Source organism: Mastigoproctus giganteus, chromosome 8 (assembly GCF_048544385.1).
Source record: "Mastigoproctus giganteus isolate SK-2022 chromosome 8, ASM4854438v1, whole genome shotgun sequence".
Taxonomy (NCBI): Eukaryota; Metazoa; Arthropoda; class Arachnida; order Uropygi; family Thelyphonidae; genus Mastigoproctus; species Mastigoproctus giganteus.
In genome coordinates this window covers 22,413,760-22,439,465 of record NC_143582.1, presented here as the reverse complement: position 1 = coordinate 22,439,465, position 25,706 = coordinate 22,413,760, and the positions used below count along the sequence as shown (strand labels likewise).

General features: G+C 38.8%; 3 protein-coding genes across 3 annotated transcripts in view; 1 reads left to right on the top strand and 2 right to left on the bottom strand.

The window, feature by feature from the left end:
* The window catches only part of LOC150081352 (uncharacterized), a 38,716-nt gene extending 18,255 nt beyond the window's left edge, over window positions 1-20,461 (bottom strand). The window contains exons 1-4 of the mRNA XM_090380179.1: window positions 20,354-20,461; window positions 19,117-19,224; window positions 18,460-18,791; window positions 10,442-10,540 (exon numbers count right to left, since the gene is read on the bottom strand). Of these exons, the coding sequence (XP_090236305.1) occupies window positions 10,442-10,540; window positions 18,460-18,791; window positions 19,117-19,224; window positions 20,354-20,359 (545 nt within the window). The 5' untranslated portion in view covers window positions 20,360-20,461. The remainder of the gene's footprint in view (window positions 1-10,441; window positions 10,541-18,459; window positions 18,792-19,116; window positions 19,225-20,353) is intronic.
* Window positions 5,745-6,920, top strand: LOC150081353 (uncharacterized). Its single transcript, XM_090379699.1, has 3 exons — window positions 5,745-5,860; window positions 5,997-6,104; window positions 6,201-6,920. Exons 1-3 carry the CDS (start codon window positions 5,855-5,857, stop codon window positions 6,798-6,800), a joined length of 714 nt encoding a protein of 237 aa, XP_090235825.1. The 5' UTR covers window positions 5,745-5,854; the 3' UTR covers window positions 6,801-6,920.
* A 1,719-nt stretch (window positions 20,462-22,180) lies between the features above and the next one.
* On the bottom strand, window positions 22,181-24,378 carry LOC150081351 (cuticle protein 14-like). The gene is made up of 3 exons (XM_090379711.1): window positions 24,265-24,378; window positions 23,017-23,109; window positions 22,181-22,759 (listed from the first exon to the last, which is right to left on the bottom strand). The coding sequence occupies exons 1-3, from the start codon at window positions 24,268-24,270 to the stop codon at window positions 22,433-22,435; spliced, it is 426 nt and encodes a 141-aa protein (XP_090235837.1). The 5' UTR covers window positions 24,271-24,378; the 3' UTR covers window positions 22,181-22,432.
* Between the last annotated feature and the right edge of the window lie 1,328 nt (window positions 24,379-25,706).

Genomic DNA, 25,706 nt, shown 5'->3' with positions numbered 1-25,706 from the left:
ATCTTGAATTCAAATACCGATTCTTAAATGAAGAATATTTCGTCAAAAATAAGTATTAATCACAAAGTAATTGACATTCCAGGTGCTTATTGCTTGTGCTGTTCTTGCTGTTGCCCACGGAAGTGTTCTGCTTGGTGGAATAGCCCCGATTGTGTCCACAGGAACCAGCATCCAGTCTCGAACTCAGGACGTAAGTATGCCTGATCCATGTTAAAAAAATTACATTTTAAGTTGGTTAAGGCTGAAATGGCATCATCTAATATGTCCCATGTCTTCTAGGTGCTCGGAAACTATGCCTTTGGATACGATGAAGCTGGAGCTACTGGTGGAACCTCTCGTAGAGAGGTTGGCGACATTGCTGGCAACAAGGTGGGTTCATACAGTCTTGCCGTAGCTGATGGACGCAGAAGAGTTGTGGATTACGTTGCCGACGCTGCAGGTTTCCGCGCTAGTGTGAACACCAACGAACCAGGAGTCGCTCCCAAGGATCCAGCTGCTGTGGCCATTAACAAAGGCATAATCTCTCCCTTTGGTGTCGCTAGACCCCTTGGTCTCGGTCTCGCTGCACCACTTGGTCTCTCAGGTCTTGGCCTTGCTGCACCTCTCGGTATAGCTTCACCTCTGGGTCTTTCTGCGCCCCTTGGAGCAGTAACAAACATCGCTGGAGTTCCATTAGTCAGCAGCATCGCAATCGCTCACTAGACAGTCCTTCACCAATGTCCCATGACGTCTTCATGTTGTTTTGCTTGTTTGACTGATTTTATTTCATTGAATCTTGTTCGTAACAAATAAAATGCATCAAAAACCAACTCCTGGTCTTCTTCTTTCATTAGAATACACTGCAATGAGCTAAGCAGAATGGAGAAGGATTTAAAGAAATGCCACACGTCTGTGGTTATGCAGTCAATCTGTACATTCCATAAAACAATGAACAGAAGGTTCGGTCAATAAATACAGTATTAAAATAAATTTATGAATTGAGTAAAGTGAAAATAGAAAATTCTATCTAGACCTATGAATTCGGATTATTTTGAATACATCCAGTGTATACAAAGTTGTTCAAGCTGGCTCCACCCGAACAGCTACTGTTCTGAACATCCGTATGAGAGGAAGTGGAGTAAATAATATGGTCGTGCTAGACTTGGAGATTTTTAGAGAGATTTTCGGAGCACCTCCCCCGTATTAATCCTAACTTACTTGCACTTGTCACAATTCAACCACAGAATACATTCCATCTTGTTTCCATATCGCACAATGAGCTTTAAAACTATACCATTGGCTCATGCAATACAGGCACGTTAGTCTTTGAACCAAAATGTTTAACATTGTTAAAGGACTACCCACCTTTTGAGATGTAGTGTGCATTTGCCAATTAATAACAGGAGTCAACCAATACAATTAGTTAATTTGTGGTTACTCAGAGAGTTCTTGCAAGGAGTGTCTTCCTTTCCCACTGCTTGTATCCGACACCATACAGTAGTCATAGTAGGTAATCTAGCCCAAAACATCTCATTCCATTATACTCCTCTTCCTCTCTTGAAATTGAATCTCTCTGTTTACCTTTGACTACACAGATTTCGTTAGATGCAGTCCATATCATGGTACTGTATCCACTGCCCGCATCCGGTCCCCTTCTCTCAAATTTTTGATACAACCAGGCTGCTGAGTGAGAACTAGATCTATGATGTTAGAGATCTATGCCATACTTCTGAAAGTCTTTTTACACCCCAGTTGCTAAACATTTGCGTTATCTTGATCTGACTCAGGAAAGATCCTTACCGCCTTCAGCCAGTTTTTGATGAGAAACATCTCCCAACAATACTCCTGCTTTCCCTATCTCTCTGAACACACAGTAGTCACCAAATTTAAATTCTTTATTTCGATTCCGATTGGCACCACGTCTCCATATGCTCAACCACATCAGCATTACTTTTCTAGTCTCAGAGAGCGCCCAGAGAGGATGTGCAATTTTGTCACTGATACATACATACATGTCACTGACCTGAGTGGAACAGGTTATTCAATATCGGCACGAATTGCATGGTTGGAACTTTTCGGGCTTTTCTTCCAGAAACAGGAAAACCGACCAAAGAACCCACCAGCATGGTCGATTCAAGGGGTAACCCAACCTCCTCACAATACAGTATTGGTCTCTTGGCGTGTAGCCACCACTGCTCATATAACTAGCTAAATCATGGGACATCAAAGACAACCAACGGAGGGCCCATCTCCCAATTGTTCGCATGTGAGAAGACTTGAAAAGTGTACTAAATTATAGCAGTTCAAACCAGGGAGGTGTAAGATATTTATTTCAAGGCTTAGTCCAAGAACTAAGGCAAATAGTATTCAAACCCTCGCCAATGTCCCATGATGGCTTAGATTTATTTCTACAGTTCGGGCTTCAAAAGAAGTAAAAAGCCATATTCCACTTTTAAACATCAAGAAGATCTCAGCCAAAAATGCTTACTCTACTTCCCACCCACCTCGAACTTGAACCGCTTGAACTTTAATCCTGATCAATAACCAACCTCGCGTCCCCCCAACTGGCCCTACACTACTGGGTGGAGATTTTAATATGCCAATTCCAAGGTATAATACAGCTCAGTATCATCTAGTAACATTAAATTCAGTTGATCTTACAAGATATGAAGAGCTACCAACAAGAGATGGACAAGCTCTTCACCTTATTTTTCGCAACATATCAGATGTAAAATCCCAACTCTCTGAGTGTTCTTTTACTTCTGACCACTTGCCAGTCATGTGTATTCTCACTATGCCAAAGAGAACAAACAAACAACCCAAGTAGCTTCTGAACAGTTTCTCTACAACATGAGCGGAGACTCAGGTTCCACTCAGAGGTTCATTTCACTAGTCCACTCATAGGTTCACTACCTACGAGTGGACCAGCCTAATAAATATGAATATTGACGAAGAAACCATGGGTCTCTCTCAATAGGCTCAGATTTATTTCTACATTTCGGGCTTCAAAAGAAGTAAGAATATCTGATCAGACCCGAAGCTGGCTCAACCAAGAATTCAAGATGACCTTCACAAGAAAGAAAAATCATGCAGAAGTTGGATGAAGTCAAGTGCATCAGCCAACCAACCTACAAAATAATGATACTCACCAACAACTCATCATTTCCAGGATAAAACAATCAAAATTACTATTCCTGCTATTCGGAGGACTTCGAAGAAGTCAAACCGATACCAAAAAACGAACATCCAAAGTTACTAACGAATTTCTGTCCGATATCCATTGGTTGATCTCTGCTGAAAATCTTCAGCAATACACCATCACATCTCCATACATCACTGTAGCAAAGATCTACCACAAAACTCCTTGATGCATCATTTTGGATTCAACATGCCCTCAGCAACAGGTCTCAAATAAATATAATCTTCTTTAACCTAAAATCAGCTTTCAAATGTATCAACTTAAACATTGTTTCATATAATAAAAGATTATGGATTTTAAGGCAACCGATGCATGGCTTCATGAGGTGGAAAGTATACTCATTTGCTTGAGTCATGCCTAAACCCTTGAGAGGATACCTGGCAATAAAGAACCAACTGTAAAATCCATATGTAACTATCCTCTTCCATCCCTCTAGCTTGCATGTGGTACAGGGAATGATTGTAAAAAGCAATAAATTGAACTATCAAGACCTTGGACTTTTTCGAAGTTGTCAATGGAATTCGTTCAAAGATGAGTAGTATAAGGGAAGATATCCGCAAAGGACGTTGAGGAGATTCATATTTGGGATTATTAAATAGGTGGAAGATTTAATGATAGTTTTTAGAGTTAGCGGTTGATGGATTTCTTCATTACTTTGGAAAGGGTAGAAGTAAGTGCAATGGAACGGGGCGATAATTGGAAGGAAGAGATTTGTTACCCTTTTTAACAACTGGCTGTTCATTGGTCAGTGATATGAGCAAACTTCCAGACAGAAGGGGGATCTACCAGTGGAATAAGAGAGTGTGAAAAGATGACATAAAACAGGAGTAAGAGCTGGAGTCCACATTTTAAGCACAAATGGAGAAATTCCATCTGGACCTGGAGATTTTTTGGCATCGACATTGTTCAGGATTCTTCTGAAGTCTTTTGGTGGGAAGACAGAAACGGGCACTCGAACCGAATGCTTCTGTTTAGTAAGAAGCGATTTATCAAAATCAATCATCAATGCAAGACTTAAGAAGACAAATAAAGTAAAGGAAAAGAATAGCTTCGGCAAAGAACCAGAAACTCTACTACCAGCTGAACAGGAAGCAAGTTTTTTCATCCTTGTTTCTTGTCCAAATCGAGTTGTGGTCGGGTTAATATTAGTCTCAGGCAGAATGGTTTTACAGTATCTCACGGAAAGTCGGTTTTTCATCCAGAAAACAGAAACTCGACCTCAGAAGACACGAAATTTTTGAAGATAATGCATGTGGAGCAATATGTCCTCAGACGCTGATGCTCCTAAATCCCTACTACAACAACAACAACAGCACATTTATTGGATTTGTCTCGTGGTTTGTTTTGTTTATTTCTTTTTGGTAATCGCCAAGTAACAGGATCAAAATACCCGATTGTAGACATCTGAAAATCCATACAGTCTACATCAAACACCTCTCCATCAGCAGAAGATTTGTGTTTGATTACCATCTCCAGAAGAAGAATCATTGGGCTTATCTTCTCCAAAGAAACAATAATCTCTGCAGGTTGCTGTTCCAATATTCTCCACCAATTCATCAGCGAACTGAATGAGGATGAAATCAAGAATGGGTAGTTTCAGAAAGGTTCCACCATTATCAAGACTGCTACACAATCGATGAAACGCCTAAGCGATATTTTTGCTCATCGAATAATCTCAAAAAATCTGTAGCTCCTTCGTTCACCACACTTGAATTCACCTGATTTTTATCTGTGGGGACCAGCAAAAAAAAAATAAATACGAAGACAACCCACGATCACTTCAGAAACTCCAAATTGCTCTAACTGTTACATCAGAGGAAGGCATCGCACAAAAGAACTGAAGAAAGTTTTTGAAAATAAAATTAAACGTGTTCAGGCCTGTTTGGATATTCATGGAGATGAACTTAAACATTTATTGTAATGGACTTCTTAAATGGACGATATTTGTAACCAATAATTTGACACCTGATTTGCGAGAAGCCATTTTTTCAACAATGGCAAGCTATCAAATATTCTTCACTGGTTTTCTTGCTCTCTTTAGAGGACATTGCCTTGGACACTTTCAAGGAGAAGCTAACGACACCGCGTTTGTATATTGCATCAGACTGACTGTGTGGCTTCAGTGCAGCGTTTCCAAGGAGGGTGGAAAGCAACCTTGGGAGTTTTGTAGAGGAGTAGAGTGGTCCATCAAGTTCAGCATCCTACGTTCTCTCCAGCAAAATTCGCACTTCTTTTTACTATTTATAGAAATATATGTGTGTACTTTATACCTGAGGTTTTAAAAAGACCAGGGATTTATACAAATTTCATACAAAAAATGAAATTAATAAAACAAAAGATTCTATTGTGGATTTTCCCCCCTGAACTTAACAAGGTAAATGGAGGCAGATGGGTGTGGTCTGGTGCGCTGCTTCCGGGAACCTCTTACTGATCACGCTTTTCCACTTTGACTGGAGGTCGCTCTCAAGGTCTTAATGAGGAGGGGATGTCCATTGTACACGGGATAGTCAACGACCTTCGTAAATTTGATAAAACACCAGAATCCACGTGATCTTCTCGTGGGTCTACAACCTCTCTATATAAAGGGAGAAAGTTGCTGGTAGATATTACACCAGTCCACAACCACAAGGCGTTCAACAAGATCGATCTTGGACCGAGAACTTCGTCTCAAGAAACATGAAGGTAATATAATCTTATTAAGTAGGATAATCTTTGTAGTAATTTTGTCTAATTTTTTGTTGAGGGTTCGATACGAACCGAATAGATGCATGCGAAAGAATATCTTTGGATTCTCCTAACCCTGTTTTTTACCTTCCAGGTCCTCATTGTATGTGCTCTAATAGCTGTGGCCCGAGGGAGCGGTCTACTCGCTGGTATTGCTCCAATCGTGTCCACGGGAACCAGCGTCCAGACCCGAAGCCAGGATGTAAGTAGAACTTCAACACCATAATTAAAAATTAGACTTTTCTTGTCACTGCATTAAGAATGGATTGTTGTAATGTGTTGGTTCCCTTTCTTACAGATTCTCGGAAATTATGCCTTTGGTTACGATGAGGGTGGTCTCACTGGAGGAACCTCCCGCAGAGAGGTTGGCGACATCGCTGGTAACAAGGTGGGCTCTTACAGTCTTGCCGTAGGTGATGGACGTAGACGTGTGGTGAACTACGTTGCCGACGCTGCAGGCTTCCGTGCCAATGTGAACACCAACGAACCAGGCGTCGAACCCAAGGATCCTGCAGCAGTAGCCATCAACAAGGGCATCGTTGCCCCACTGGGAGTTGCTGATCCCCTTGCTGTGTCAACTCTTGGTGTTGCCTCTCCCTTGGCTGTGTCCTCCCTCGGTCTGGCTGCACCCCTCGGTGTTTCTTCTCTAGGGCTGAGTGCTGCCCATCTTGGTCTTGCCGCACCCCTCGGTGTATCCCATCTAGGTCTCGCTGCACCCCTTGGTGTATCTCATCTTGGTCTCGCCGCACCCCTCGGTGTATCCCATCTAGGTCTCGCTGCACCCCTCGGTGTATCTCATCTTGGTCTTGCTGCAAATCTGGGTCTTGCTGCACCCCTCGCCAAAGTAACAAACATCGATGGAGTCCCATTGGCCAGTAGCATCGCCATTGCTCACTAGAAAGTCCCTCACCCACTGTCATGTGATTATTTTGCTTAGTGACTGTATCGTGTATTCATTTGTATAGCTTCAACTGTGGTTGTATTTAAGGCAAATAAAATTGAATCTTCCCAAGAATAAGATGTCTGACTTGTCTTCTTCATAACAACGAATCTTTAATTGCCAAACAGACTGAAATCATAAAATGAAAACACATTGAATACAACTTACCAATATCAAATAAATATCGTTAGGGATATTATCTTTAATAGGAGAGAATGTTCAATTTTAATTGAATGTATCGTTAGCCTTATAATAATTAGTTCCTGCTCTATGACTATAAAGAAGTCCGATGAATCCCTTCCTGTGATATCGGATCAACTTCAACCTGCAATGCTTAAATTTTACCAAGACTGCGATGGATTTTTTCAAGACGACAACGCCCACCGTGCAAAAATTGGTACGTCGAAGACAATCAGAATGGTTCCAGGAACTTTCCCAAGTTTTCCAACATTTATCCTGGCTGTCTAATCCTCCAGATCTGAATCCACTTGGGAATGTCTGGGATTTGTCGAATAGAGCCATATGACTACGTCCTTCTGTATCGTCCACCAAATAACTTGATGCACGAATGGTTAAATCTTGAGCTAGATTCCATCAGACACCTAATGGAATCTACGCCACTATGCGTACAGTTTGTAATTGGTAATAGTTGTCTAAATATCTTTTAAAATATCAGTTGAACTGAGAAAGTTCGAATTTTCCATTTAGTCCATAATCCAGAAGAGAAAAATGAAAATATTGGCTTAACATAAAAAGAAATGACAAGACAGGAATCTCATTACCAAAAAAATTGGACAGATTGGCCACCCAATGTATATCCTTCCAGAGACAATTTCCATCAATATACTTCACCAAAGTCAACGAACACAATTAGGGAGACTCAGAAGGTTTGATCTCGTGATGTGGGTGTGGTTGGTGTAATTAACTGGAAGAATTATTCGCCACCTAAACGTGGTTGTCCTTAAACCAATCAACACGAAAAGCTTTGGTCCGGTATAGCGATTAGTGATCTTTGGCTTATTTAGGGAAGTAGATCAAGGTTAATGGGTCTAGATGTTCACTGTCTGGTGGGTGTGGATTATCCCTGCTGGAGTGTCCACTTTGATGTTTATTGTATGGCATAAGTCAAGGGCTCATAAAAGAAAATTAAAAACATGCGAATGTACTCGCCATCTTCCTACTTAAGAAGCATTTTGAAATTACTCTTCAAGGCCGCTTCCCCTTTTTCACTCGAGGCACTGCACCAAAGCTGCCTCACTGGTCTGATGCAATCCACAGACGAACTTTCTCAGGAAACTTCCTTGAAGGTCTCCGAAGACGATGACCTTAGAACAGAGCAGAGAGTGTCTGATTAAAATATCCTCAAATCAAGATGCGTTATTGAACTACGATAAGATCATAACTCTGCTCTACTGGTCAAAGTATAGAACGCCCCTACATTTAAACATTCATTACAATTTCTTGAAACGTTAAAAATCCATTTTCTGAAGTTAAAATAATTGGAAAATTATTTTATATATTTATTGCGTATTAAGTAAAATTAAGGTGGTGCAAGGGTCTATGCAAATATAATTGAGGAGACTTTAAGGCACTTTTTTTTTAGCCAAGGGGAAGATTTGAATGAGAGAGTTTCTTTTCTTATTGACAGATGCTGGATCCGTTTCCATGCATCATTTTAGCCTTTTTAACAGCAATAGCAATACTAATACTATTTCAAACCTCTCTCTGGTAATAAGACACTTCTCACTCAACCAACCCTTTGCTGCTATGGAGCAACATAGCAGCAAAGGGTTGGTTGATTGAGAAGGCAGGGCGGTTACCAATGGGAATTGGTCTTCGTGGACTAATGTTATTAGCGGAGTCCCCCAGGGTTCGATGCTGGTCCATTGTTGCCTTCTATAAATGTTAATGGTACTGATGAAGGTATATCACGCGTAGTGTCTAAGTTTGCAGATGATGGGAAGGTTGACAAAGTGGAAAATTAAAGCAATCAAAGTAAGCTACTTCAACAAGATCTAGAAAATTAGTCCGATGGGCTGCGAGATGGAAGTTGAAGTTTAACATTGACAATATACCAACTGTGTGGTAATACATTTAGGGTGAGAAGCAAAAGGACCAGGGGTAATTGTGCTGTCAGATATGACTTTCTTTGAACAGTGCAGACAGGCTACCAAGACAGCGCATAGGGTTTTGTCAATGACATACAGGAATTTCGCTAGCAGGTATAAAGAGATGATTATTCCTTTTTACAGTGCTATTTTTAGGCCGCATCTTGAGAATTGCGTACAGGTCTGGACGCCTCAATTTAGGAAGGATGTAGAGCTACTGGAAAGAGTGAAAAAATTGGTGAAGGGTACTCTTTCCAAGAAAGGCTTCAGTTCTGTAAATTGTAGCGTCAGGAGACTGGGCATCTGCGAGGAGACTGATTGATGTGTTTGAAGCCTTGAATGGCTATTGCAGACTCAATGCTTGTGGTAATCTTCCTGTTGCTCGCACTATGCATATGAGTGATCTTAATTGAAACCAAGGAAGCGTGGTTGTAGAATAGATGTGCACAAGTTTGCCTTCAGCTAACTGGTTGTTGATTTTTGGAACAAACTTCCATCTGTTGTTGTGGAACAGATGGAAGTTGAGACAAATTCGTGAAGGTGATGGAGGGATGAAATGGAAAGGTTTTTATTTTAATTTTTTTGGTTGATGCTCTATAAGCATGCTTTCTTGCATCATTTGCCACTACTAATACTAACAAGCTTGTTCATGTTCTGGAGCAACTACCGAGTCAAAAGAATTTACAATAAATCGTGAATGCAATCGTTAATTGTGCTTAGCGGACACGGGCTTGAACCACGATCCACTCAAAGAGCATGTACTTCTGCATTCTAAATTTGACCACTCGGCTAACAGTGCTCAGCGCGAGAGTGCATACTAACTATACTATCTTTCCCATTGAATTGACCATTTGTCTTGTTCTAAGTTGCTTATTCAGTGAATAATTGGGAGAAGTTACTTTTTGAATTTGGTTTATTGAATTCCAATTGTCAGCGTTTTCTTTTGGGGTATTTATAATAATATTGTCATTTTAACGATTTTAATGAAGAAAAACAAACTACATTTTATCAAAAAGCAAAAAAGAATTTATTTGTGCTACGTACAAGCAGAGGAATGATAGACCGAAGAAAGCGAGCGAAACAAGACATTGAGGAGGACTTTCTAGTGAGTGACGGCAATACTGCTGGCCAGAAGGACTCCAGCGATATTCGTTACGGTGGCAAGGGGTGCTGCGAGACCCAAAGGGTTAGCTATACCGAGGGGGGGGGTAGCAAGACCAAGGTGTGAAAGGCCAAGGGGCGCAGCCAGACAAGGTGTGAAAGGCCAAGGGATGCAGCCAGATCAAGAATTGATACTGCAAGGGAGAGCAGCTAGACCAAGAGTTGATACAGCGAGGGAATCAGCAATACCCAGGGGAGAGATGATGCCCTTGTTGATGGCCACGGCAGTTGGATCCTTGGGAGCAAATCCTGGTTCATTGGTGTCCACACTAGCACGGAAACCTGCAGCGTCCGCTACGTAGTTGGCAATCACCTACGTCCATCACCTACGGCAAAGCTGTAAGATCCGACCTTGTTGCCAGCGATGTCGCCAACCTCTCTACTGGAGGTTGGCGACCTTCGTCGTAACGAAAGACAATTTCCGAGCACCTGGAAGAGTCATTATAGGCGCAGTTATTATTAGGCCTAACAGTCATGATAATTAATATTAAATATAAGCCTACATTTCGAATTTTTTTTTTCATTTTATTGTAAAAGATTTGTGAAATAGTTTGTTTGTATTTTATAGAATTTAACATCTGTAGGCCTAATCAGTTAGGCCTATAGATGTATTAAATGTAGGCCTAAATATGACTTACTGTTCAGTATAGGCCTAAATATCTATTATTACATGTAGGCCTAAATATTAAATATAGGCATAAATATTAAATACAGGCCTAAATATTAAATGCAGGCATCAATGTTAAATATAGGCCTAAATATTAAATGTAGCTATCAATGTTATATATAGGCCTAAATATTAAATGTAGACATCAATGTTAAATATAGGCATGTAGCCATCAATATTAAATATAGGCCTAAATATTAAATGTAGCCATCAATATTAAATATAGGCTTAAATATTAAATGTAGGCATCAATGTTAAATATAGGCTTGAATATTAAATATAGACATCAATATTAAATATAGGCCTAAATATTAAATGTAGCCATCAATGTTAAATATAGGCCTAAATATGAATTAGTGTTCAATGTAAGCCTAAATATCTATTACTATTACATATAGGCCTAAATATCTATTACTGTTACATATAGGCCTAAATCTGTTTATGTTAGAGATATTTTATGAAATTACAACAGCCCTCACAAGTTTCTTTAAAATTGGAAATTGTCAGCATAAGAACAAGATTACGCTTTATATTATTGCAAGTAAAATATTGTTTACTTACGTCCTGGGTTCGAGACTGTACGCTAGTTCCTGTACAAATGATTGGGGCACCTAGATTTAGAATGGCAGCCCCATGAGCTACGGCTAGAAGTGCGCATGCAATGAGGACCTATAAATAGAAAATACGCTTACCATTGAAACGAATGTCGAATTACGAGCTCATAATTGGCCGAAACGACATAAAACTAAGCATCTACGAAGCGGAGAGAACTCCTATTTTCTTTTGTAGTTAATAAAATTAAAAATCGATTGTAGATTTTTAAGTCTAAATTATAATGGTTATGTTATGAAGAGTTTGGAATCGCTTGCCTTCATGTCTCTGTTGGTTGATTGGCACAGAAGGACTCTGTTGAACACCTTGTGGTCAGATATTTGGGTGAATATTCAGATGCAGCCCTCTCTTTATATAGGGGCTGTGGACAGCTCACCAGGTAGACACGTGATGGAGTTTCTATCTTATCTTTGACTTCTGAAGGTCGTTGACTATTTCAGACTGAGAGTAAGAGAGAGAGAGAGAGAGAGAGAGAGAGAGAGAGAGAGATTTCATTTTCATCCCTGATCTTGTGTATCACCTCAGACAAAAGCGGTAGTGTCGGGTCTTTGAATCAGTTCAGCAAGAACGTGGAAGTTTGATCGACCACACCCATCTCTCTCTCTCTCTCTCTCTCTCTCTCTCTCTCTCTCTCTCTCTCTCTCTCTCTCTCTCTCTCTCTATCCATTGTGTATCATTCTGTCATTTTATCTATCTTTCTATCTTTAAGGTATAATTCTGTCATTTCATTTGTCTATCTATTTTCTTTATGTCTATATTTCCATTAGAAAGAGAACCATTAATGATTTTTTTCCACAGTTGCTGAGTTAGTTGGTCTTTGACAAGGGTTGCACGTTTGTTTTTGCTTTTTGGCTTCCAAAAACTTGAGCTTTCCATCTCTCAAAATAGACAACTTGAAAATACACTTGCAATTTATAGATATTGTATATCGATGCTTCAGTTTTCCTCGTATTATACATCGCTCTTGATCAGCCTGCCTGTCATCTACCTATCATCTATGTCTTTATCTATCTCTTTTTCAAGCAGTAATTCACTCTGTCTTTCCTTTCTTACAATCTTACAATATTGACTGTTATCTATAAAATTGTAAATAATATATGAATCTAGATTTCGAGCCACCCGCACAACTCAATTCCAAACATGCAGGAGACATCTAACACCATCAGCAACTTGATTTAGACGAAGAGTGGCTAAAGAAGAGATGTAGTCTCGCATTATATCATGGGTTGTTCGGAAGTTCTGACCTCGTTACTGCATCTTAAATGGAAGTCACCAGGACTTATACGCTGAATGGAGCTAACAGATGTCTTATTTCCACCACTGTAGCAGCACTGCAACGTGTACTAAAGTGCCACTACTTTTTGAACACCCCCTTTTTTGAACAAAAATGACATTGGATATTCTGGAGTGCAAAGTATCGATAAACGTGGTTAAATACACTAGTAGTTTCAACATTGGTGCAAGTGTAACAGTAGTAAATAAGATTTATAAGCTGCCTTAAAGACTTTCCTTCTAAGAAGGCTTACAATTTCTTCCAGAAGGTGTCGCTTGCTCTCAGCTAAAAATGTGACTTTCTACAATTACTTAAAATTTGACGTTTTAATTTTTTTTCTGCTTAGCAATTACACCTACAGGTAGTTCAATAATCTGAAAGAAAAAAACAGGCTCCACCCTCTTATCGATGATCTGAAAAGGGTGGAGCTGCCATCGTCTTCTGCCCGTGCTCACATAAATTACTATTGATGTCTACAATCGTTCACTCGGCATGAAGCATCAGACTTCGTCAAGGGCATCTCTGTGCAGGCGTTTGCTACACTTCAGTCGAAGTGTATCTGACAGAAAGAGAGGCCACCCTACCTTTGGGAAGAAAGAAGACCTTGATTATCTCCTCCCTTAGGTTGCTGAACTATAAATAAGACGCTATGGTGTTGTTAAAGGCAGATGTTACCTAGGAAAGAGAAGATGCATGGTTTATCCGAGAGGAGGAATGATCTGTCTTTGATTGGTCAGTGTGCACACAATTGCGATTCCATTAAATTCTTGGGAACACATGAAGACTTCACAAGGAATGATTAGGAGCAAAGAAAGGTCTGGCTTTTATCTTATTTTGTGTTCATTATAGTGTAAATACAGGAGTTGGACAAAAAAGCATGAACGCTGTGCTGCATATCGATTTGTCTACTATTTTAAGAGGACTTTGTTTGGAAATCCTCAAGTTTTTTCGTCTGACTCCTACTTAAATTACCGTATATTTCGAAAACTATGACGCTTTTAGAAAGCTGTAAAAAGTTAAAGCCACAAGATCGTTGGAAGAATCTGATATTATAAATAAATAAATTGTTTTATACTCTCTTATGCCGAAATAATTCTAATGGATTAGAAATATTTTCCTAAGAAATACAAATATGGTATTATTAGTCTCAATTATCCGAAATAAATAGAACAAACGCGCATCGCATAAAGAAGTTCGGATAATCGAGACCATATAGTATTTTACGCATTCTTCAAAATCCACCGTTTCATTAAATTTCAAAGTATTGCTAAATTTTAATAGATAATGCGTTACTCTTTGGGGTGGTGTGCAATTTTAGTAATTAATTATTTTTATTATGTAATTGATTATTTATCTTATACACTATAGTGCTAAAATTATTTGGACACCTTTCTCTGGTTACCATATCGCAAGTGGCTTGTATCTAAATCTCCAGGTTCATTTTCTGCCTACACCAAAGCTCACAACAATTGCAAAGCAGTTATTAACCAGTCCAAACTCGATTCGAACAGGCTAAGAGTAGAAAATTGCTTCTTGTGCAAATGGTAGTCAAGCATTCTGGTCTCTTTCCAAACTATTGAGCGAACAATAGCCTTAGATGTTGATGCGCCATAAAACTCCTAATAACCAACCAAACTAGTTGCAACGTTTGCCCATCTCTATGGGAAAACGTTTGTTGACAAATCCCTCCTATCCAATTATCGTCCAGTTGCACTTACTCTTTCTAAAGTAATGGAAAAAATCATTTACCCGCCATCACGTAAACTTTCTCGAAGCCTTCCACCTGATCAATGATCGCCAGTATGGATTCTGTTAGTGTCGATCCACTGGTGATATTCTGGCTTATGTTACCCATTTATGGACAAATTCAATTGAAAAGTTTGATAAAACTCAAGCAGTTGCTCTGGACATTTAAAAGGCTTTTGATCGTGTTTGGCATAAAGGTCTTCTAAACAAGCTTCCATCTTATGGTTTGCCAACTGCTTTTAGTAATTGGTTATCCAGTTTTCTCTCTGATCGCTCACTGAGGGTGATGGTAGATGGCTCTCTGCCTTCTAACTTCTCCACTAATTCTAGTGTTCCTCAAGATTCAATTCTTTCTCCCACTCTTGTCCTCTTGTGTATTAATAACCTTCTTCCATTGACCGGATATTCTATCCATAGTTTTGCTGATGATAACACATTTCAGTCCACCTTCCAGTTTGAGAAAACTTTTCCTGCATAAGCTTCAACTTGTGGAATATCCATTAACAGTTCCTTAAATGCTAATCTCCTGTTGATTTTCTAGTGAAGCAAAGATAACTTAGTTGAGTTCAATCCATCTAAAACTCAGCCCTGTCTTATATTTCGCAAAAAATAATTATTCTGCTCCTATGCTTATCTTCAACGATACTCTGATTTCTGGACGACATCACATTGAGGATTACCTTGACATCTAAACTCTCTTGGCACAAGCACACCAAAAATATTGCTTCTTCTGCATCTAAAAAACTGGGTGGGTGCCGTAGAGATTTTCATGTTGACCTATGAGGTGATGCACCCTTCCTATCCAGTCTCCAGAACAGAAAAATCAAGTGCTCTGGTTCAAGAGGATTTAGTTTTATTGGGAGATTCCATTGTCAATGAAACGGGTAACATTTTTACAATAAAGATAGTTGAAAAGAACCAAGTGAGTCTGCCAGAAGCAACAGCAGATGTCAGCTTTTAATATGGATAAAGAGGGTACAGACTTGCAAAGGATGAGCGTGAGAAGCCACTGGCTAAGAAGAAATCAAAGTACACGCACAAGGAGTTTTTCAGGAATATGAAATCAAAGAAGAAATGACGAATCAGATCGGATGCTTGAATTATGGTTACTGGAAGTCTTACATAATCCAGCTAATGTTGCGGATGAAATGACCAGGTATTTCACGTTGATATTCGAAGAAGAAATATCATCCATAAGGAGAAGAAACTGTGAGGGAGGGTAGTGCTGGGCAGCTTGAAATCGTCCATACTGAAATTAGGGAAGATTGGAACAGGTTAAGAAGAGGATCGATTCTGGGATCACTATTGTTTTTGAGTTTCGTAAGGTACGTCAATGCAAAGCTATAGGAACAGTGTTAAAATTTACAGATGATGTTCAGATTATGAGAATACAGTAGTAATGATCATCATCAAGCAGCGCTTCTACAAGACAACATTTATAGACTGCAGTGATGGTCAAAGAAGTGGCAAAAATGCAAGTCCTTACACTTGGGGGACAGCAACCCCAAAATATCATATACACTTGGTGAGGTCGAAATAAAAACAGGAGAAGAAGAAAGATTTGGGAGTTAAGATACAGTCGGACATGATGTCCTCCGACAAGTGTAGACAGGCAGCAAGGAAGGGTCATGGCATGCTATCGACAATTGATCGAACCTTTGCTCGTTCGGTTCGGATAGGGTCTTCATAGTCCCATGGTATAAGGCAACTGTAAAACATTACAGTTGTCCACACATCGAGCTTGTTGAAAGTGTCCAAAGATGGGCAACACGCCTGCTGAGAACAGCGAAAGGGGATCCATATGAGAAGGCCTTCGTATATATTGACTGTAGAGCTTAGAAACTAGGCACCTTGGACATCTGATCATTGATCAGATGTCCAAGTATGGTAGATGTCTCTCTGAACTTCTAAGATACTTACTTTTTGAGAAGTAGTTAATTAAACAAATTAAAAAGGATCATTTGGATCGAATTGAAATTCTCAAGGATACTCAGCATGGTTTTGTAAAGGGAAAATCATGTTTAACAAATCTGGTTCGCTGTTTCGAAAGGGTCACTCACGAGCTGGATTTAGGGAATAATTTCGACATTGTTTATTTAGATTTCAGCAAAGCTTTTGACTCAGTCCCACATGAGCGGTTGCTTTATAAGCTGGAACAGGTTGGAATCACTGGGAAAATCCTTAGATGGATAGAAGGATGGCTTCAGGGCAGGAGGCAGAGGGTTGTGATAAATGGCTATTCCTCAGATTGGGTTGATGTAAGAAGTGGGGTTCCCCAAGGATCAGTATTAGGACCACTGTTGTTTTTAATTTTCATAAACGACATCGATGAAGGGATAGAGGGCGTGATGTCTAAATTTGCAGATGATGTTAAAATTGGTAGAGTAGTTAATGATCACTGTCAGGCTGAGCTTCTTCAGAGAGACCTAGATAGACTTCAAGAATGGTCAGAAAAATGGCAGCTGTTCTTTAATCCAACAAAGTGTAAGGTATTACACCTGGGAAACAGTAATCCCAAAAAAACTTATTCACTTGGTGGAGTTCAACTAAACCCAGTACTGGAGGAAAGGGACTTGGGTGTTACGATACGGTCAGACATGAAATTCTCTGAGGATTGTAAACAGGTTGCAAGGAAGGCCCATGGTGTCCTATCGATGATCTATCGAACTTTTGCAAGTAGAGATAGGGACGTGATAATCCCATTATATAAGGCTTATGTTAGACCACACTTGGAATACTGTGTTCAAGTATGGAGACCGCACCTAAAGAAAGACATCGAGCTTCTTGAAAGGGTCCAAAGAAGGGTAACTCGCCTGGTGAGATCGGCAAAAGAGCGTCCTTATGAAGAAAGACTTCGAATATGTGGGTTGCAGAGTTTGGAAACTAGACACCTTAGAGGAGATTTGATTGAGGTGTTTAAGGCTCTGAGAGGCATCAGTAAAATGAATGAGGACAAAATTTTCAAGATTATAAATGATGCTAGAACTAGGACATAAATTCAAGTTACGGGGGGAAATGTTTAGATTGGACTGCAGGAAGTTCTATTTTAGCCAGCGAGTTATAAATTACTGGAATAAGTTGCCTTCATGGGTGGTAGAGGCCGACAGTTTGGGGAAATTCAAAGGTCATCTGGATAGTACTTTCGGGTAAGGGAAGCGCATAGGATGATAGGATTAATTTCCTTTTTATTTATTTTTATTTCATTTTATTATTTTTATTTATTTAATTTTTGTTTTTATCATTGTTTTGTTCGGATTTTTTTTTTTTTTTTTTTTGGCTGGTGCAGCATAAGCCATAGGCTTTCTTGCACCATACGGCCGTTACTAATACTAATACTAAAAGGCATTTGTAACTCAATCCATCTTCCCCGCAAAGCTCTTCAAGTATACAGAGAAGTACTCATCGCAGGGGCAAATGTCACAAGGTGTTGCCGTCAAATGCTACCCAGTCAGCTTAATGCCATAAAAATTTTAAAAACTGTAAATTAATTAATTAGCATTTAATCCATATTATAAATAATCATAATTTTTTAAATAATTTTTTTAAAGATTCTAACCTCGTGTTTCATGAAAAACGTTGGATTTATTCGATTATTAATTTTGTGTGGAATTTAAGAATTAGTTGTAATTAATTGCCACTAGATAGAGCCACTATATAGCCACTGAGGGCGTGACATTTGATTTGCAAATTGTATGAATTTTATAAAAAAAAATGCATTTATTTATTAGTGAAGTTTCAACCTAGCGCCACCTGCTGGCCTTATGAATACTGTGACCAAAGATAAATTGTGATACATCATTTTTTTGGAATAAAATGTTAAATATTTTGCTAATGCTTCCATTTAGTAACTGATTGGTGCAGTTTATTTTTTAAGAAACATTTTATTTTATCTCTTAAATTTTATTTAAGAGAATTTTTATCTATCTTATCGATACAGCTAGAAAAACACAATATACAAATATTCGTGGTAATATTTTATTTAAATTCCAATCCATCTAGAGTCGAGCCTAGTTCACTTGCCACAGCTTATAAATAGCTTCACATTTTTACCACCAGGGTCCTCCATAATATCTGTATCCCCAGGGTGCGCCGTAATAACTGTGTCCCCAAAGACCATATGGATGAACACCAGCAGCTACTACATGTCCCTTGTTGATGGTAACGGCTGCAGGATCTTTGGGTTCAACTCCGGGTTCGTTGGTCTTAATATCAGCACGATATCCAGCTGCATCAGCCACGTAGTTAACAACACGCATGCGTCCATCAGCATCATGGAGGCCATAGGATCCTACTTTGTTTCCAGCTGCATCGCCATGTTCCCTACGGAAGGTTCCACCAGTTCCATGACCTTCATCGTAGCCAAAGGCATAATTTCCTGCAATCTAAAGGAAAAGAAATTGGGTACTCTCAAATCATGTCTCTGAAAAAAGCGCCATCTATCGTGCATTTGTATTACTAGTTTATATGAAAGGAGAATTGAAGCGCCATCTATCGTGCATTTGTATTACTAGTTTATATGAAAGGACACTGGGTAATTTAGAATAAAGAGCACGTCGTGTGATATAAATATCACTTAAAAATAAATATTTAGAGGATTATTTAAGAGAAATGCCACAGACATCATCTGGAAAATGAATGTTAGAGTATTTTAATAATCGCAACAAATTGGAAAGCTAGAAATTCATTCTTTATGATTTATAAACTTACATCTTGACCACGATATTGGCGACTGGTTCCACCTCCATACCATAAGTGACCATAAGGCAGGATATAAGTGCTATTGACAGCTACCAACAGTCCTAAAACAATGAGGATCTGAAAAAAATAGGAGCATCAGCGAGATTATTTCAAGTTTGTATAACTAATAAATAATTCACGAAATATTGAACAAAGGGTTTAATAAGCGCTTAACTTCAGGGAAACTGGGGTTAGAGATCCTGTTGGTAAGATGTTTTTTTATCAAAGACTTCACGCTTAACGAAATAAAATGCAATTGCAAATTAAAAAAAAATTGACAAAAATTGGGCACACCATCCAGTTTTTGAAAATCTGCAGTTGGTCCAGGGTATCATCCTTGCTTCCAGAGTAATGGAAAAACGACCGTATTATCTCAACACACAAGTAAACTGAATCCATCGAATTCCAATTCCTTTAAAAACATATAAGCGGATGTTGCTGAAAAGAACAGAAGCCTACAAAATTCTCCAAAGGAGGAGTACCATATAAATCTGTATTCGATGGTTAATTAAAGAATCTTATAACAAGCAGCAACCCTTTTTCTTATTTTGATTGGCTTTACTACAGCCTTTGACTTCAAAGAATGCAAATACCTGATCAACAGAGACATCAAAGATTCCACGTCCTCAAATGTTATCGGATTCCAGAGAAGATAGTTAATACAATCAAGATTAATACGAAAATACATATACAAAAGTTTTAATAGTGAAAAACAAGATTGGCCCTTTTGAAGAGACCACAGTTGTATTCCATGGTGAGTTTCAGCTCCTTGTCTTTTCATAATTGCAATGAATTGCATCTTTAAGAACGTGAAAGAATTTAATCCCTTGCTTCTCCTCTGGAATCAAACAATCATAAAGAATACAGGATTAAAAGTTAAATCTGTGTCTTAATCCTCTACTAATAGCTGTCATTGCAAAACCTAGTCTCCATCCTTAAAATTTGTGCAAGTGGCCAAGGAACTTTGATGCTTATATTGATCAAACGGAAGGTTGTGTGTAAATCTCTCTGTGATGTTTATTTAAAGGTGTAGTTATGGAAATTAATGATCTTAAGGCCATTTAATGCGAAGAAATTCAACATATCTACCATCAAATCGCGCACCACTCTATATAATACCATATCTTTAAGAAGATATTATTATTAACACTTTCATACCAGCCAGATATTTCCCCCAGGACCCTAGCACAAAAACACACAAACTTACCTTCATGTTGACGAGCAGGGACTCTTCCGACAACGTCGACTTTAAATAAATCGGCAATAGCCTTCAGCAACAGAATCCATTTTTATATCCTTCGGAGACCACGTGGTTTTACAAATATAGGCAATAGAGGATAAATCTTGAATTCCACGATCACCCCACCCATCCCACAGTACTGATGGTTGCAATCAAGGACGGTGGCCAGGACACAAACACGGAGTAATAACCGTCTTTAACGCCTTTTCCTCGACCTCCGCATGCACGTGTCATTAATTGGGTCATTTTTATCTTCGCTGAAATGGAAGACACCTTTTGATGGTTTTGTCATTGGCTGGCCTTGGTCGAACACTTCTCGGGTGTAGATGATTAACCTCCCAGGTGCAAAGCATTTTTAATGCTTCCAGCTATGTGGAGGAGAATATGCACGTAGACACAAGAGGATGCGTGACGAAGAAATCTCTAAACTGCGCATGCGCATAAAAAAAACATATCTCTGGATCTTAAAGAAAACAAAATCCTTGTGATACTAAAAGACTCGCGACTCCTAATTATAAAATACCACACACGGGCGTGGATAGTTGCGCCATCTATGTTTCATTTCGATATACCGTTGCTATGGGTATATTAGTGTAGGTTTCACATTTTCAGCTTCCGTTGCTATGGTTATAGTCGTTAATTTCACATTTTTATCTGCTGTTGCTATGTTTACAATAGACAATTGTAACTATAGTAACTATTGCTATGGTAACAATGGACAATTTTAACTATGGCAACTATTGCTATGGTAACAATAGACAGTTGTAACTATGGAAAGTATTGCTATGGTTACAATAGACAATTGAAACCATAGCAACCTTTATGTGTCTCTTGTAACCATAGCAACCATATTCATCTTTTATGAGTTCATTTTTTAAGAACTATTTGAAGTAAATAAAATACGATAACTTTTATGAGAATAAGTTCCATTTAAAAAGGATTTTAAGTGATTAAATGGAATCTTTTCGCCTTTTCTGCTCCTGTTGAAGGTCAACTACACAGATCGATTATTGCTGTTATTTATTGGAAGATTCAACACAACCCACGGACTACAGTATCCAAACCTGTTCAATATAGGAGGTGTGCATGGGTGGGATATCAGTAGAGAGGTCATGACCGTCTCATTAAGAAAGTGTGGATGACCCTCTCGTTCAAACCTGACCATAGTTGGACTCAAGTTAACATACACCAACTACGAAGACACATATAATCCTGAAATCAGCAATAAAATACTGTTAATCGTAATAAGAAATACATTTTCTTCACGATAAACGCTGAGACAGCAATGATCCACGAAACAGCCGTCAGGGAGATGGCAACTCATTCAACAGAACATATTTCTTTTAAGGGACAAGTTTATTTATTTATTTGTTTGGTGAATTAATTTTCTCTGTTCCTTGAATTATATTTGAAAGTATATTCTCTGAGACGGCTTAAATATTATTTAGCTAAGTTTGTTTACATCTATCCATGTTCTTCCTTAACACGTTTTCTTGTAATATGTTATAGCTTAACCAAAATGTGTCTGAGTTGGCTTCTTATTGATGTTTGGGAAGTGATTCTTATTTATATTATAGATATCATGTGTGGTCTTCGCTTTCAGACTTCAATAATAATAGAAATGTTTCTCTTTTTCTTTAAAATCTTCACTTCCACATTGATAAAGCAATAGTAGAATACTTTATGAGATCATAGAGTATTAATAGTTTGTGTAGTTTGAATTGTCTCAATAACTGCAGATTAAATTTGTTTCCTTTTGCATCGTGTTGGTGATCTCAAGAACAAAACAAAATATTATCTCTAAAGGAAAGATTTTATTTTTTTTAAGTTTTTCAGTACATAATTTCGTTTGTTTCTTCTCTTTCAACCGGAAGAATTGCAAGAAGCAAAGTAGACGCAAACGATAGCAGTCAGCAGGTAGACAGAATGGGCCTCCATGTAGGAAGGGCCTTGGAAACTGTTCAGATCTATGTACACACAGAAGAAGGCTGTCAGAAGTTAAGAATCCTAGAGAGAACAGGAGACGGATTGGAGAATGATTCCATCTTACCACCAATGACCTCCCCAGCCACCAGCCCAACCACCCCATGGATGTCCGGCGTATCCAAGGTGATGGCCACCCCAGCCTAGAACGTGTCCCTTGTTGATGGTAGCTGCGGCAGGATCCTTGGGAGCAACTCCTGGTTCGTTGCTGCTGATATCGGCACGGTATCCAGCGCCATCAGCTACGTAGTTGACAACACGGTGGCGACCATCAGCGTCACTGAGACCATAAGAGCCTACTTTGTTGCCTGCAGCATCGCCATGTTCCCTGCGGAAGGTGCCACCGGTGGCATGGCCTTCGTTGTATCCGAAGGCATAGTTGCCAGCAATCTGTGGAAAAAAGATGGTCATCATTAAAACAAAATTTTACCGATGGTTCTCTTGTGTTCCTAAACCACTTTCATCCAAATATCTACCATTCTGAACTGTCATTTTATAAAATTAACAAGAAAAAGAATTATCCATCTATCATGAATTTTAAAAACGTTATTTTATAATCATTCAATAAATGGTTAAGTTGAACTGTATTTAAATTAATTTTAAAATGGTTGTATCATTATAGACAAGCGAAGGATAGAAATACTTACATCTTGGCCACGATACTGGGTACTGGTTCCTGTGCCATGGTGCAAGATAGCCAATGCATTGGCGGCAGCAATAAAAGCGAAAAGGATGAGGACCTGGAAAGGGAATAAATGGTAACTTAAAATAAAATATTTATTAAAAACAAAAGTTTCGAGTTGCTTTTATTTTTTCTAATTAGAAACAAATCTAATTCGCACACATTGCTCGTCCATTCTCGAATATTTATTTATTTTAATATGTAATATACACAGCAGACATGTGTTCAGTTAAAGTGTATAACGAAGCAGTGAAAAGAAAACAGTGAAGATTGTACAAAACATAGAAATAAATAGAAGAATAACAGACATTGTACAATGACCGTTCATTCCAATGGGAAAAAGACCAAATCAAGGAAATAAAAAAGGTATTTAGGATATCATAAATCCGGTGCCATGAGGAAAATCACAGAGAGCAGGGAACTGCAGGAAACATCATTACCCACCCACACACAAGAATTGATGTGGACATCTTAAACCTTGAATTCATCCTCCAACCAGCCAACCTACTCCAAATAATTCTTTGAAACTGTTTCTTGTTCAGAGCCATTTCCAGATCGAACTCGTTCATGAGTGCCAATGTTATTTTAAAGAAGGAGTCCTGGATATCTCTAATGTACAGTTACTGATTTGGAATGTAGTCTTGGGTTCAGTAGCCACTTCTTTTTTCTTGGAAACTGCAACGGAGATTGAGTTGCATTTCCAAGGATTTGCCTCAAGACCATTTAAAAGAACTCAACTATATCTACTGGCTGTAGCGAGATGGTGAGCAAAGCTATTGAAATAATGAAAACTTGTCTGGAAATGAATCTGTTTTCTTTCTCCACGATTCAACTAAAGTTTTGCCCTTAAAAAGAAACCGGTTCTATTAATATTTGAAGAACTCTTCCTTGATTCAGTGGGGATGGACTATGTGCGAGCACATAGTTCATCCCAACTCGCTTGTGTCTAAATATCTCTTTTGAATCCTTCCCTTCACCGATGGACAGAACACACTACTACAGTTTGGGGACGGAATCAGAACCGACTTTTCCAGGTGGACTGGAAGCGGGCAGAGATATTAAGCAGTTAAGGCGCCTTCTTTATAACTTAATGGTATCCAACATCCTTTAGTATAAGGTCTAAGCAAGGTGAGCATAACAATAAGCTATACTATTAGAAATAAGCCTAATTCTGAATATCACTAGTAGAGAAAATAGACTACAAACGTCTTACCTTCATGGTTTCACTTTCTTGAGGGATTCTTCAAGAAGATGGATGCTCGAACGCCATCCACACCCACGTTTTATACCTTTCAAGAGTCATGTGACGGAGACGTTCGGAGCAATCTCTGATCAGCACGTGGAGAAAATAATCCAGTTCCAGAATAAAATATAAATAAATTAATCCGTCGATCAGCATTCTTTCAAAGCCAAGGTCATCCACGATAGCATTGTTGTACGGCCAACGCCTGTGACCTCGAACGTCACGGGGCTATCTAATTGGGTCAATTAATCTATCTTCGGGAAGAATCTCGGGGTGAGGCGGGGAGAAGTGTATCACCTTTTTGTAGCCGCAGAGACAATGTCATTGAGAAACAGGGAGTAACCCGAGTATTTGTCCAGGTCCTCAGATGGTGCGCGTTTCTAAGATGTCGATAATTGTAAGTACACAACGATTTGAGGAATTGTTGAGATAGGCGCGCTAAGTCTGTTTGTGTCCCAAAGTGAATTTCGCCTTTTTGTAAATTGGAATCAAAATTAAACGAGTTTTTCATTTGGTGAAGTTCAAATTGTATTTGGACTCTGACTGGTTTAGCGAGGGATTTTGTTAAAGCCAGTGTTTACGTCATAAAATGTTGCTAAGTGACTAGCACTGTTGCTAAGATAACACTTGTTTTTGGTAAATACTTTTACGATGTCTGGTAATTTCAGAATGTATATTTATGAATTTGTAAGCTGGTTTTAAACATTTGAGTAAACTGGATTAAACATTTCATTAAAACGTTTTATTAAAAGAGAATCTTTTCAATCAGGTGCAATGTATACAACCATCGTACACTCAGATTTCTCAATTAACATTTCAGTACATGCTGCATTTTTATAAGCAATGCGTGTACTACTCTACTAAAATATTAAACAACAAACTGGTCGGTTGCTGATCTCCGATGCCTCGATTGCAGTGAAATCAAAATAAAGGAACCACTAGGGGGGGCAGTGATCACAATGTATTGATGTCGGATTTAATTAAAGATGTCACTACCATCAGGGGTAAAGGGAAAAGGGTTTTTGGTTTCCTTCAGTGGTTTCAGACAGTTTTTAAATTCTTTACAGTGGGATCAACTGATGATGGTACCAACAGCGAATTCTAAGTGGGAGGCATTCAGGGACTTAATCTTGGAGACTACTAGGCTTTACATACCAACTAAGAAATATTCTTCAAGGTTTAGGTCTAAATGGAGGTCAGATGAACTAATAAGACTCGTGACAGAGAATAAAAATGCAACGGATCCATCAGGTGACACAGGAGCCTAAGGCAGATATAAAATAGTCTGAATAAAGTCACAAAGGAGATTAGGAAAGCGAATGCTGATTATGAAAAATCTTTTTCGACTGTTGATGATCCTGCTCAGATAGCAAACAAACTGATTGGGTATTTTGCATCCACATTCACACACG

Bases quoted from the DNA above. Each gene is read 5' to 3' on its own strand.
- LOC150081353 (XM_090379699.1), top strand. The intron at 6,105-6,200 runs GTAAGTAGAACT...CCTTTCTTACAG, and splicing joins TCCAGACCCGAAGCCAGGAT to ATTCTCGGAAATTATGCCTT.
- LOC150081351 (XM_090379711.1), bottom strand. The intron at 22,760-23,016 runs GTAAGTATTTCT...TTTTTTCCACAG, and splicing joins CCCAGTATCGTGGCCAAGAT to ATTGCTGGCAACTATGCCTT.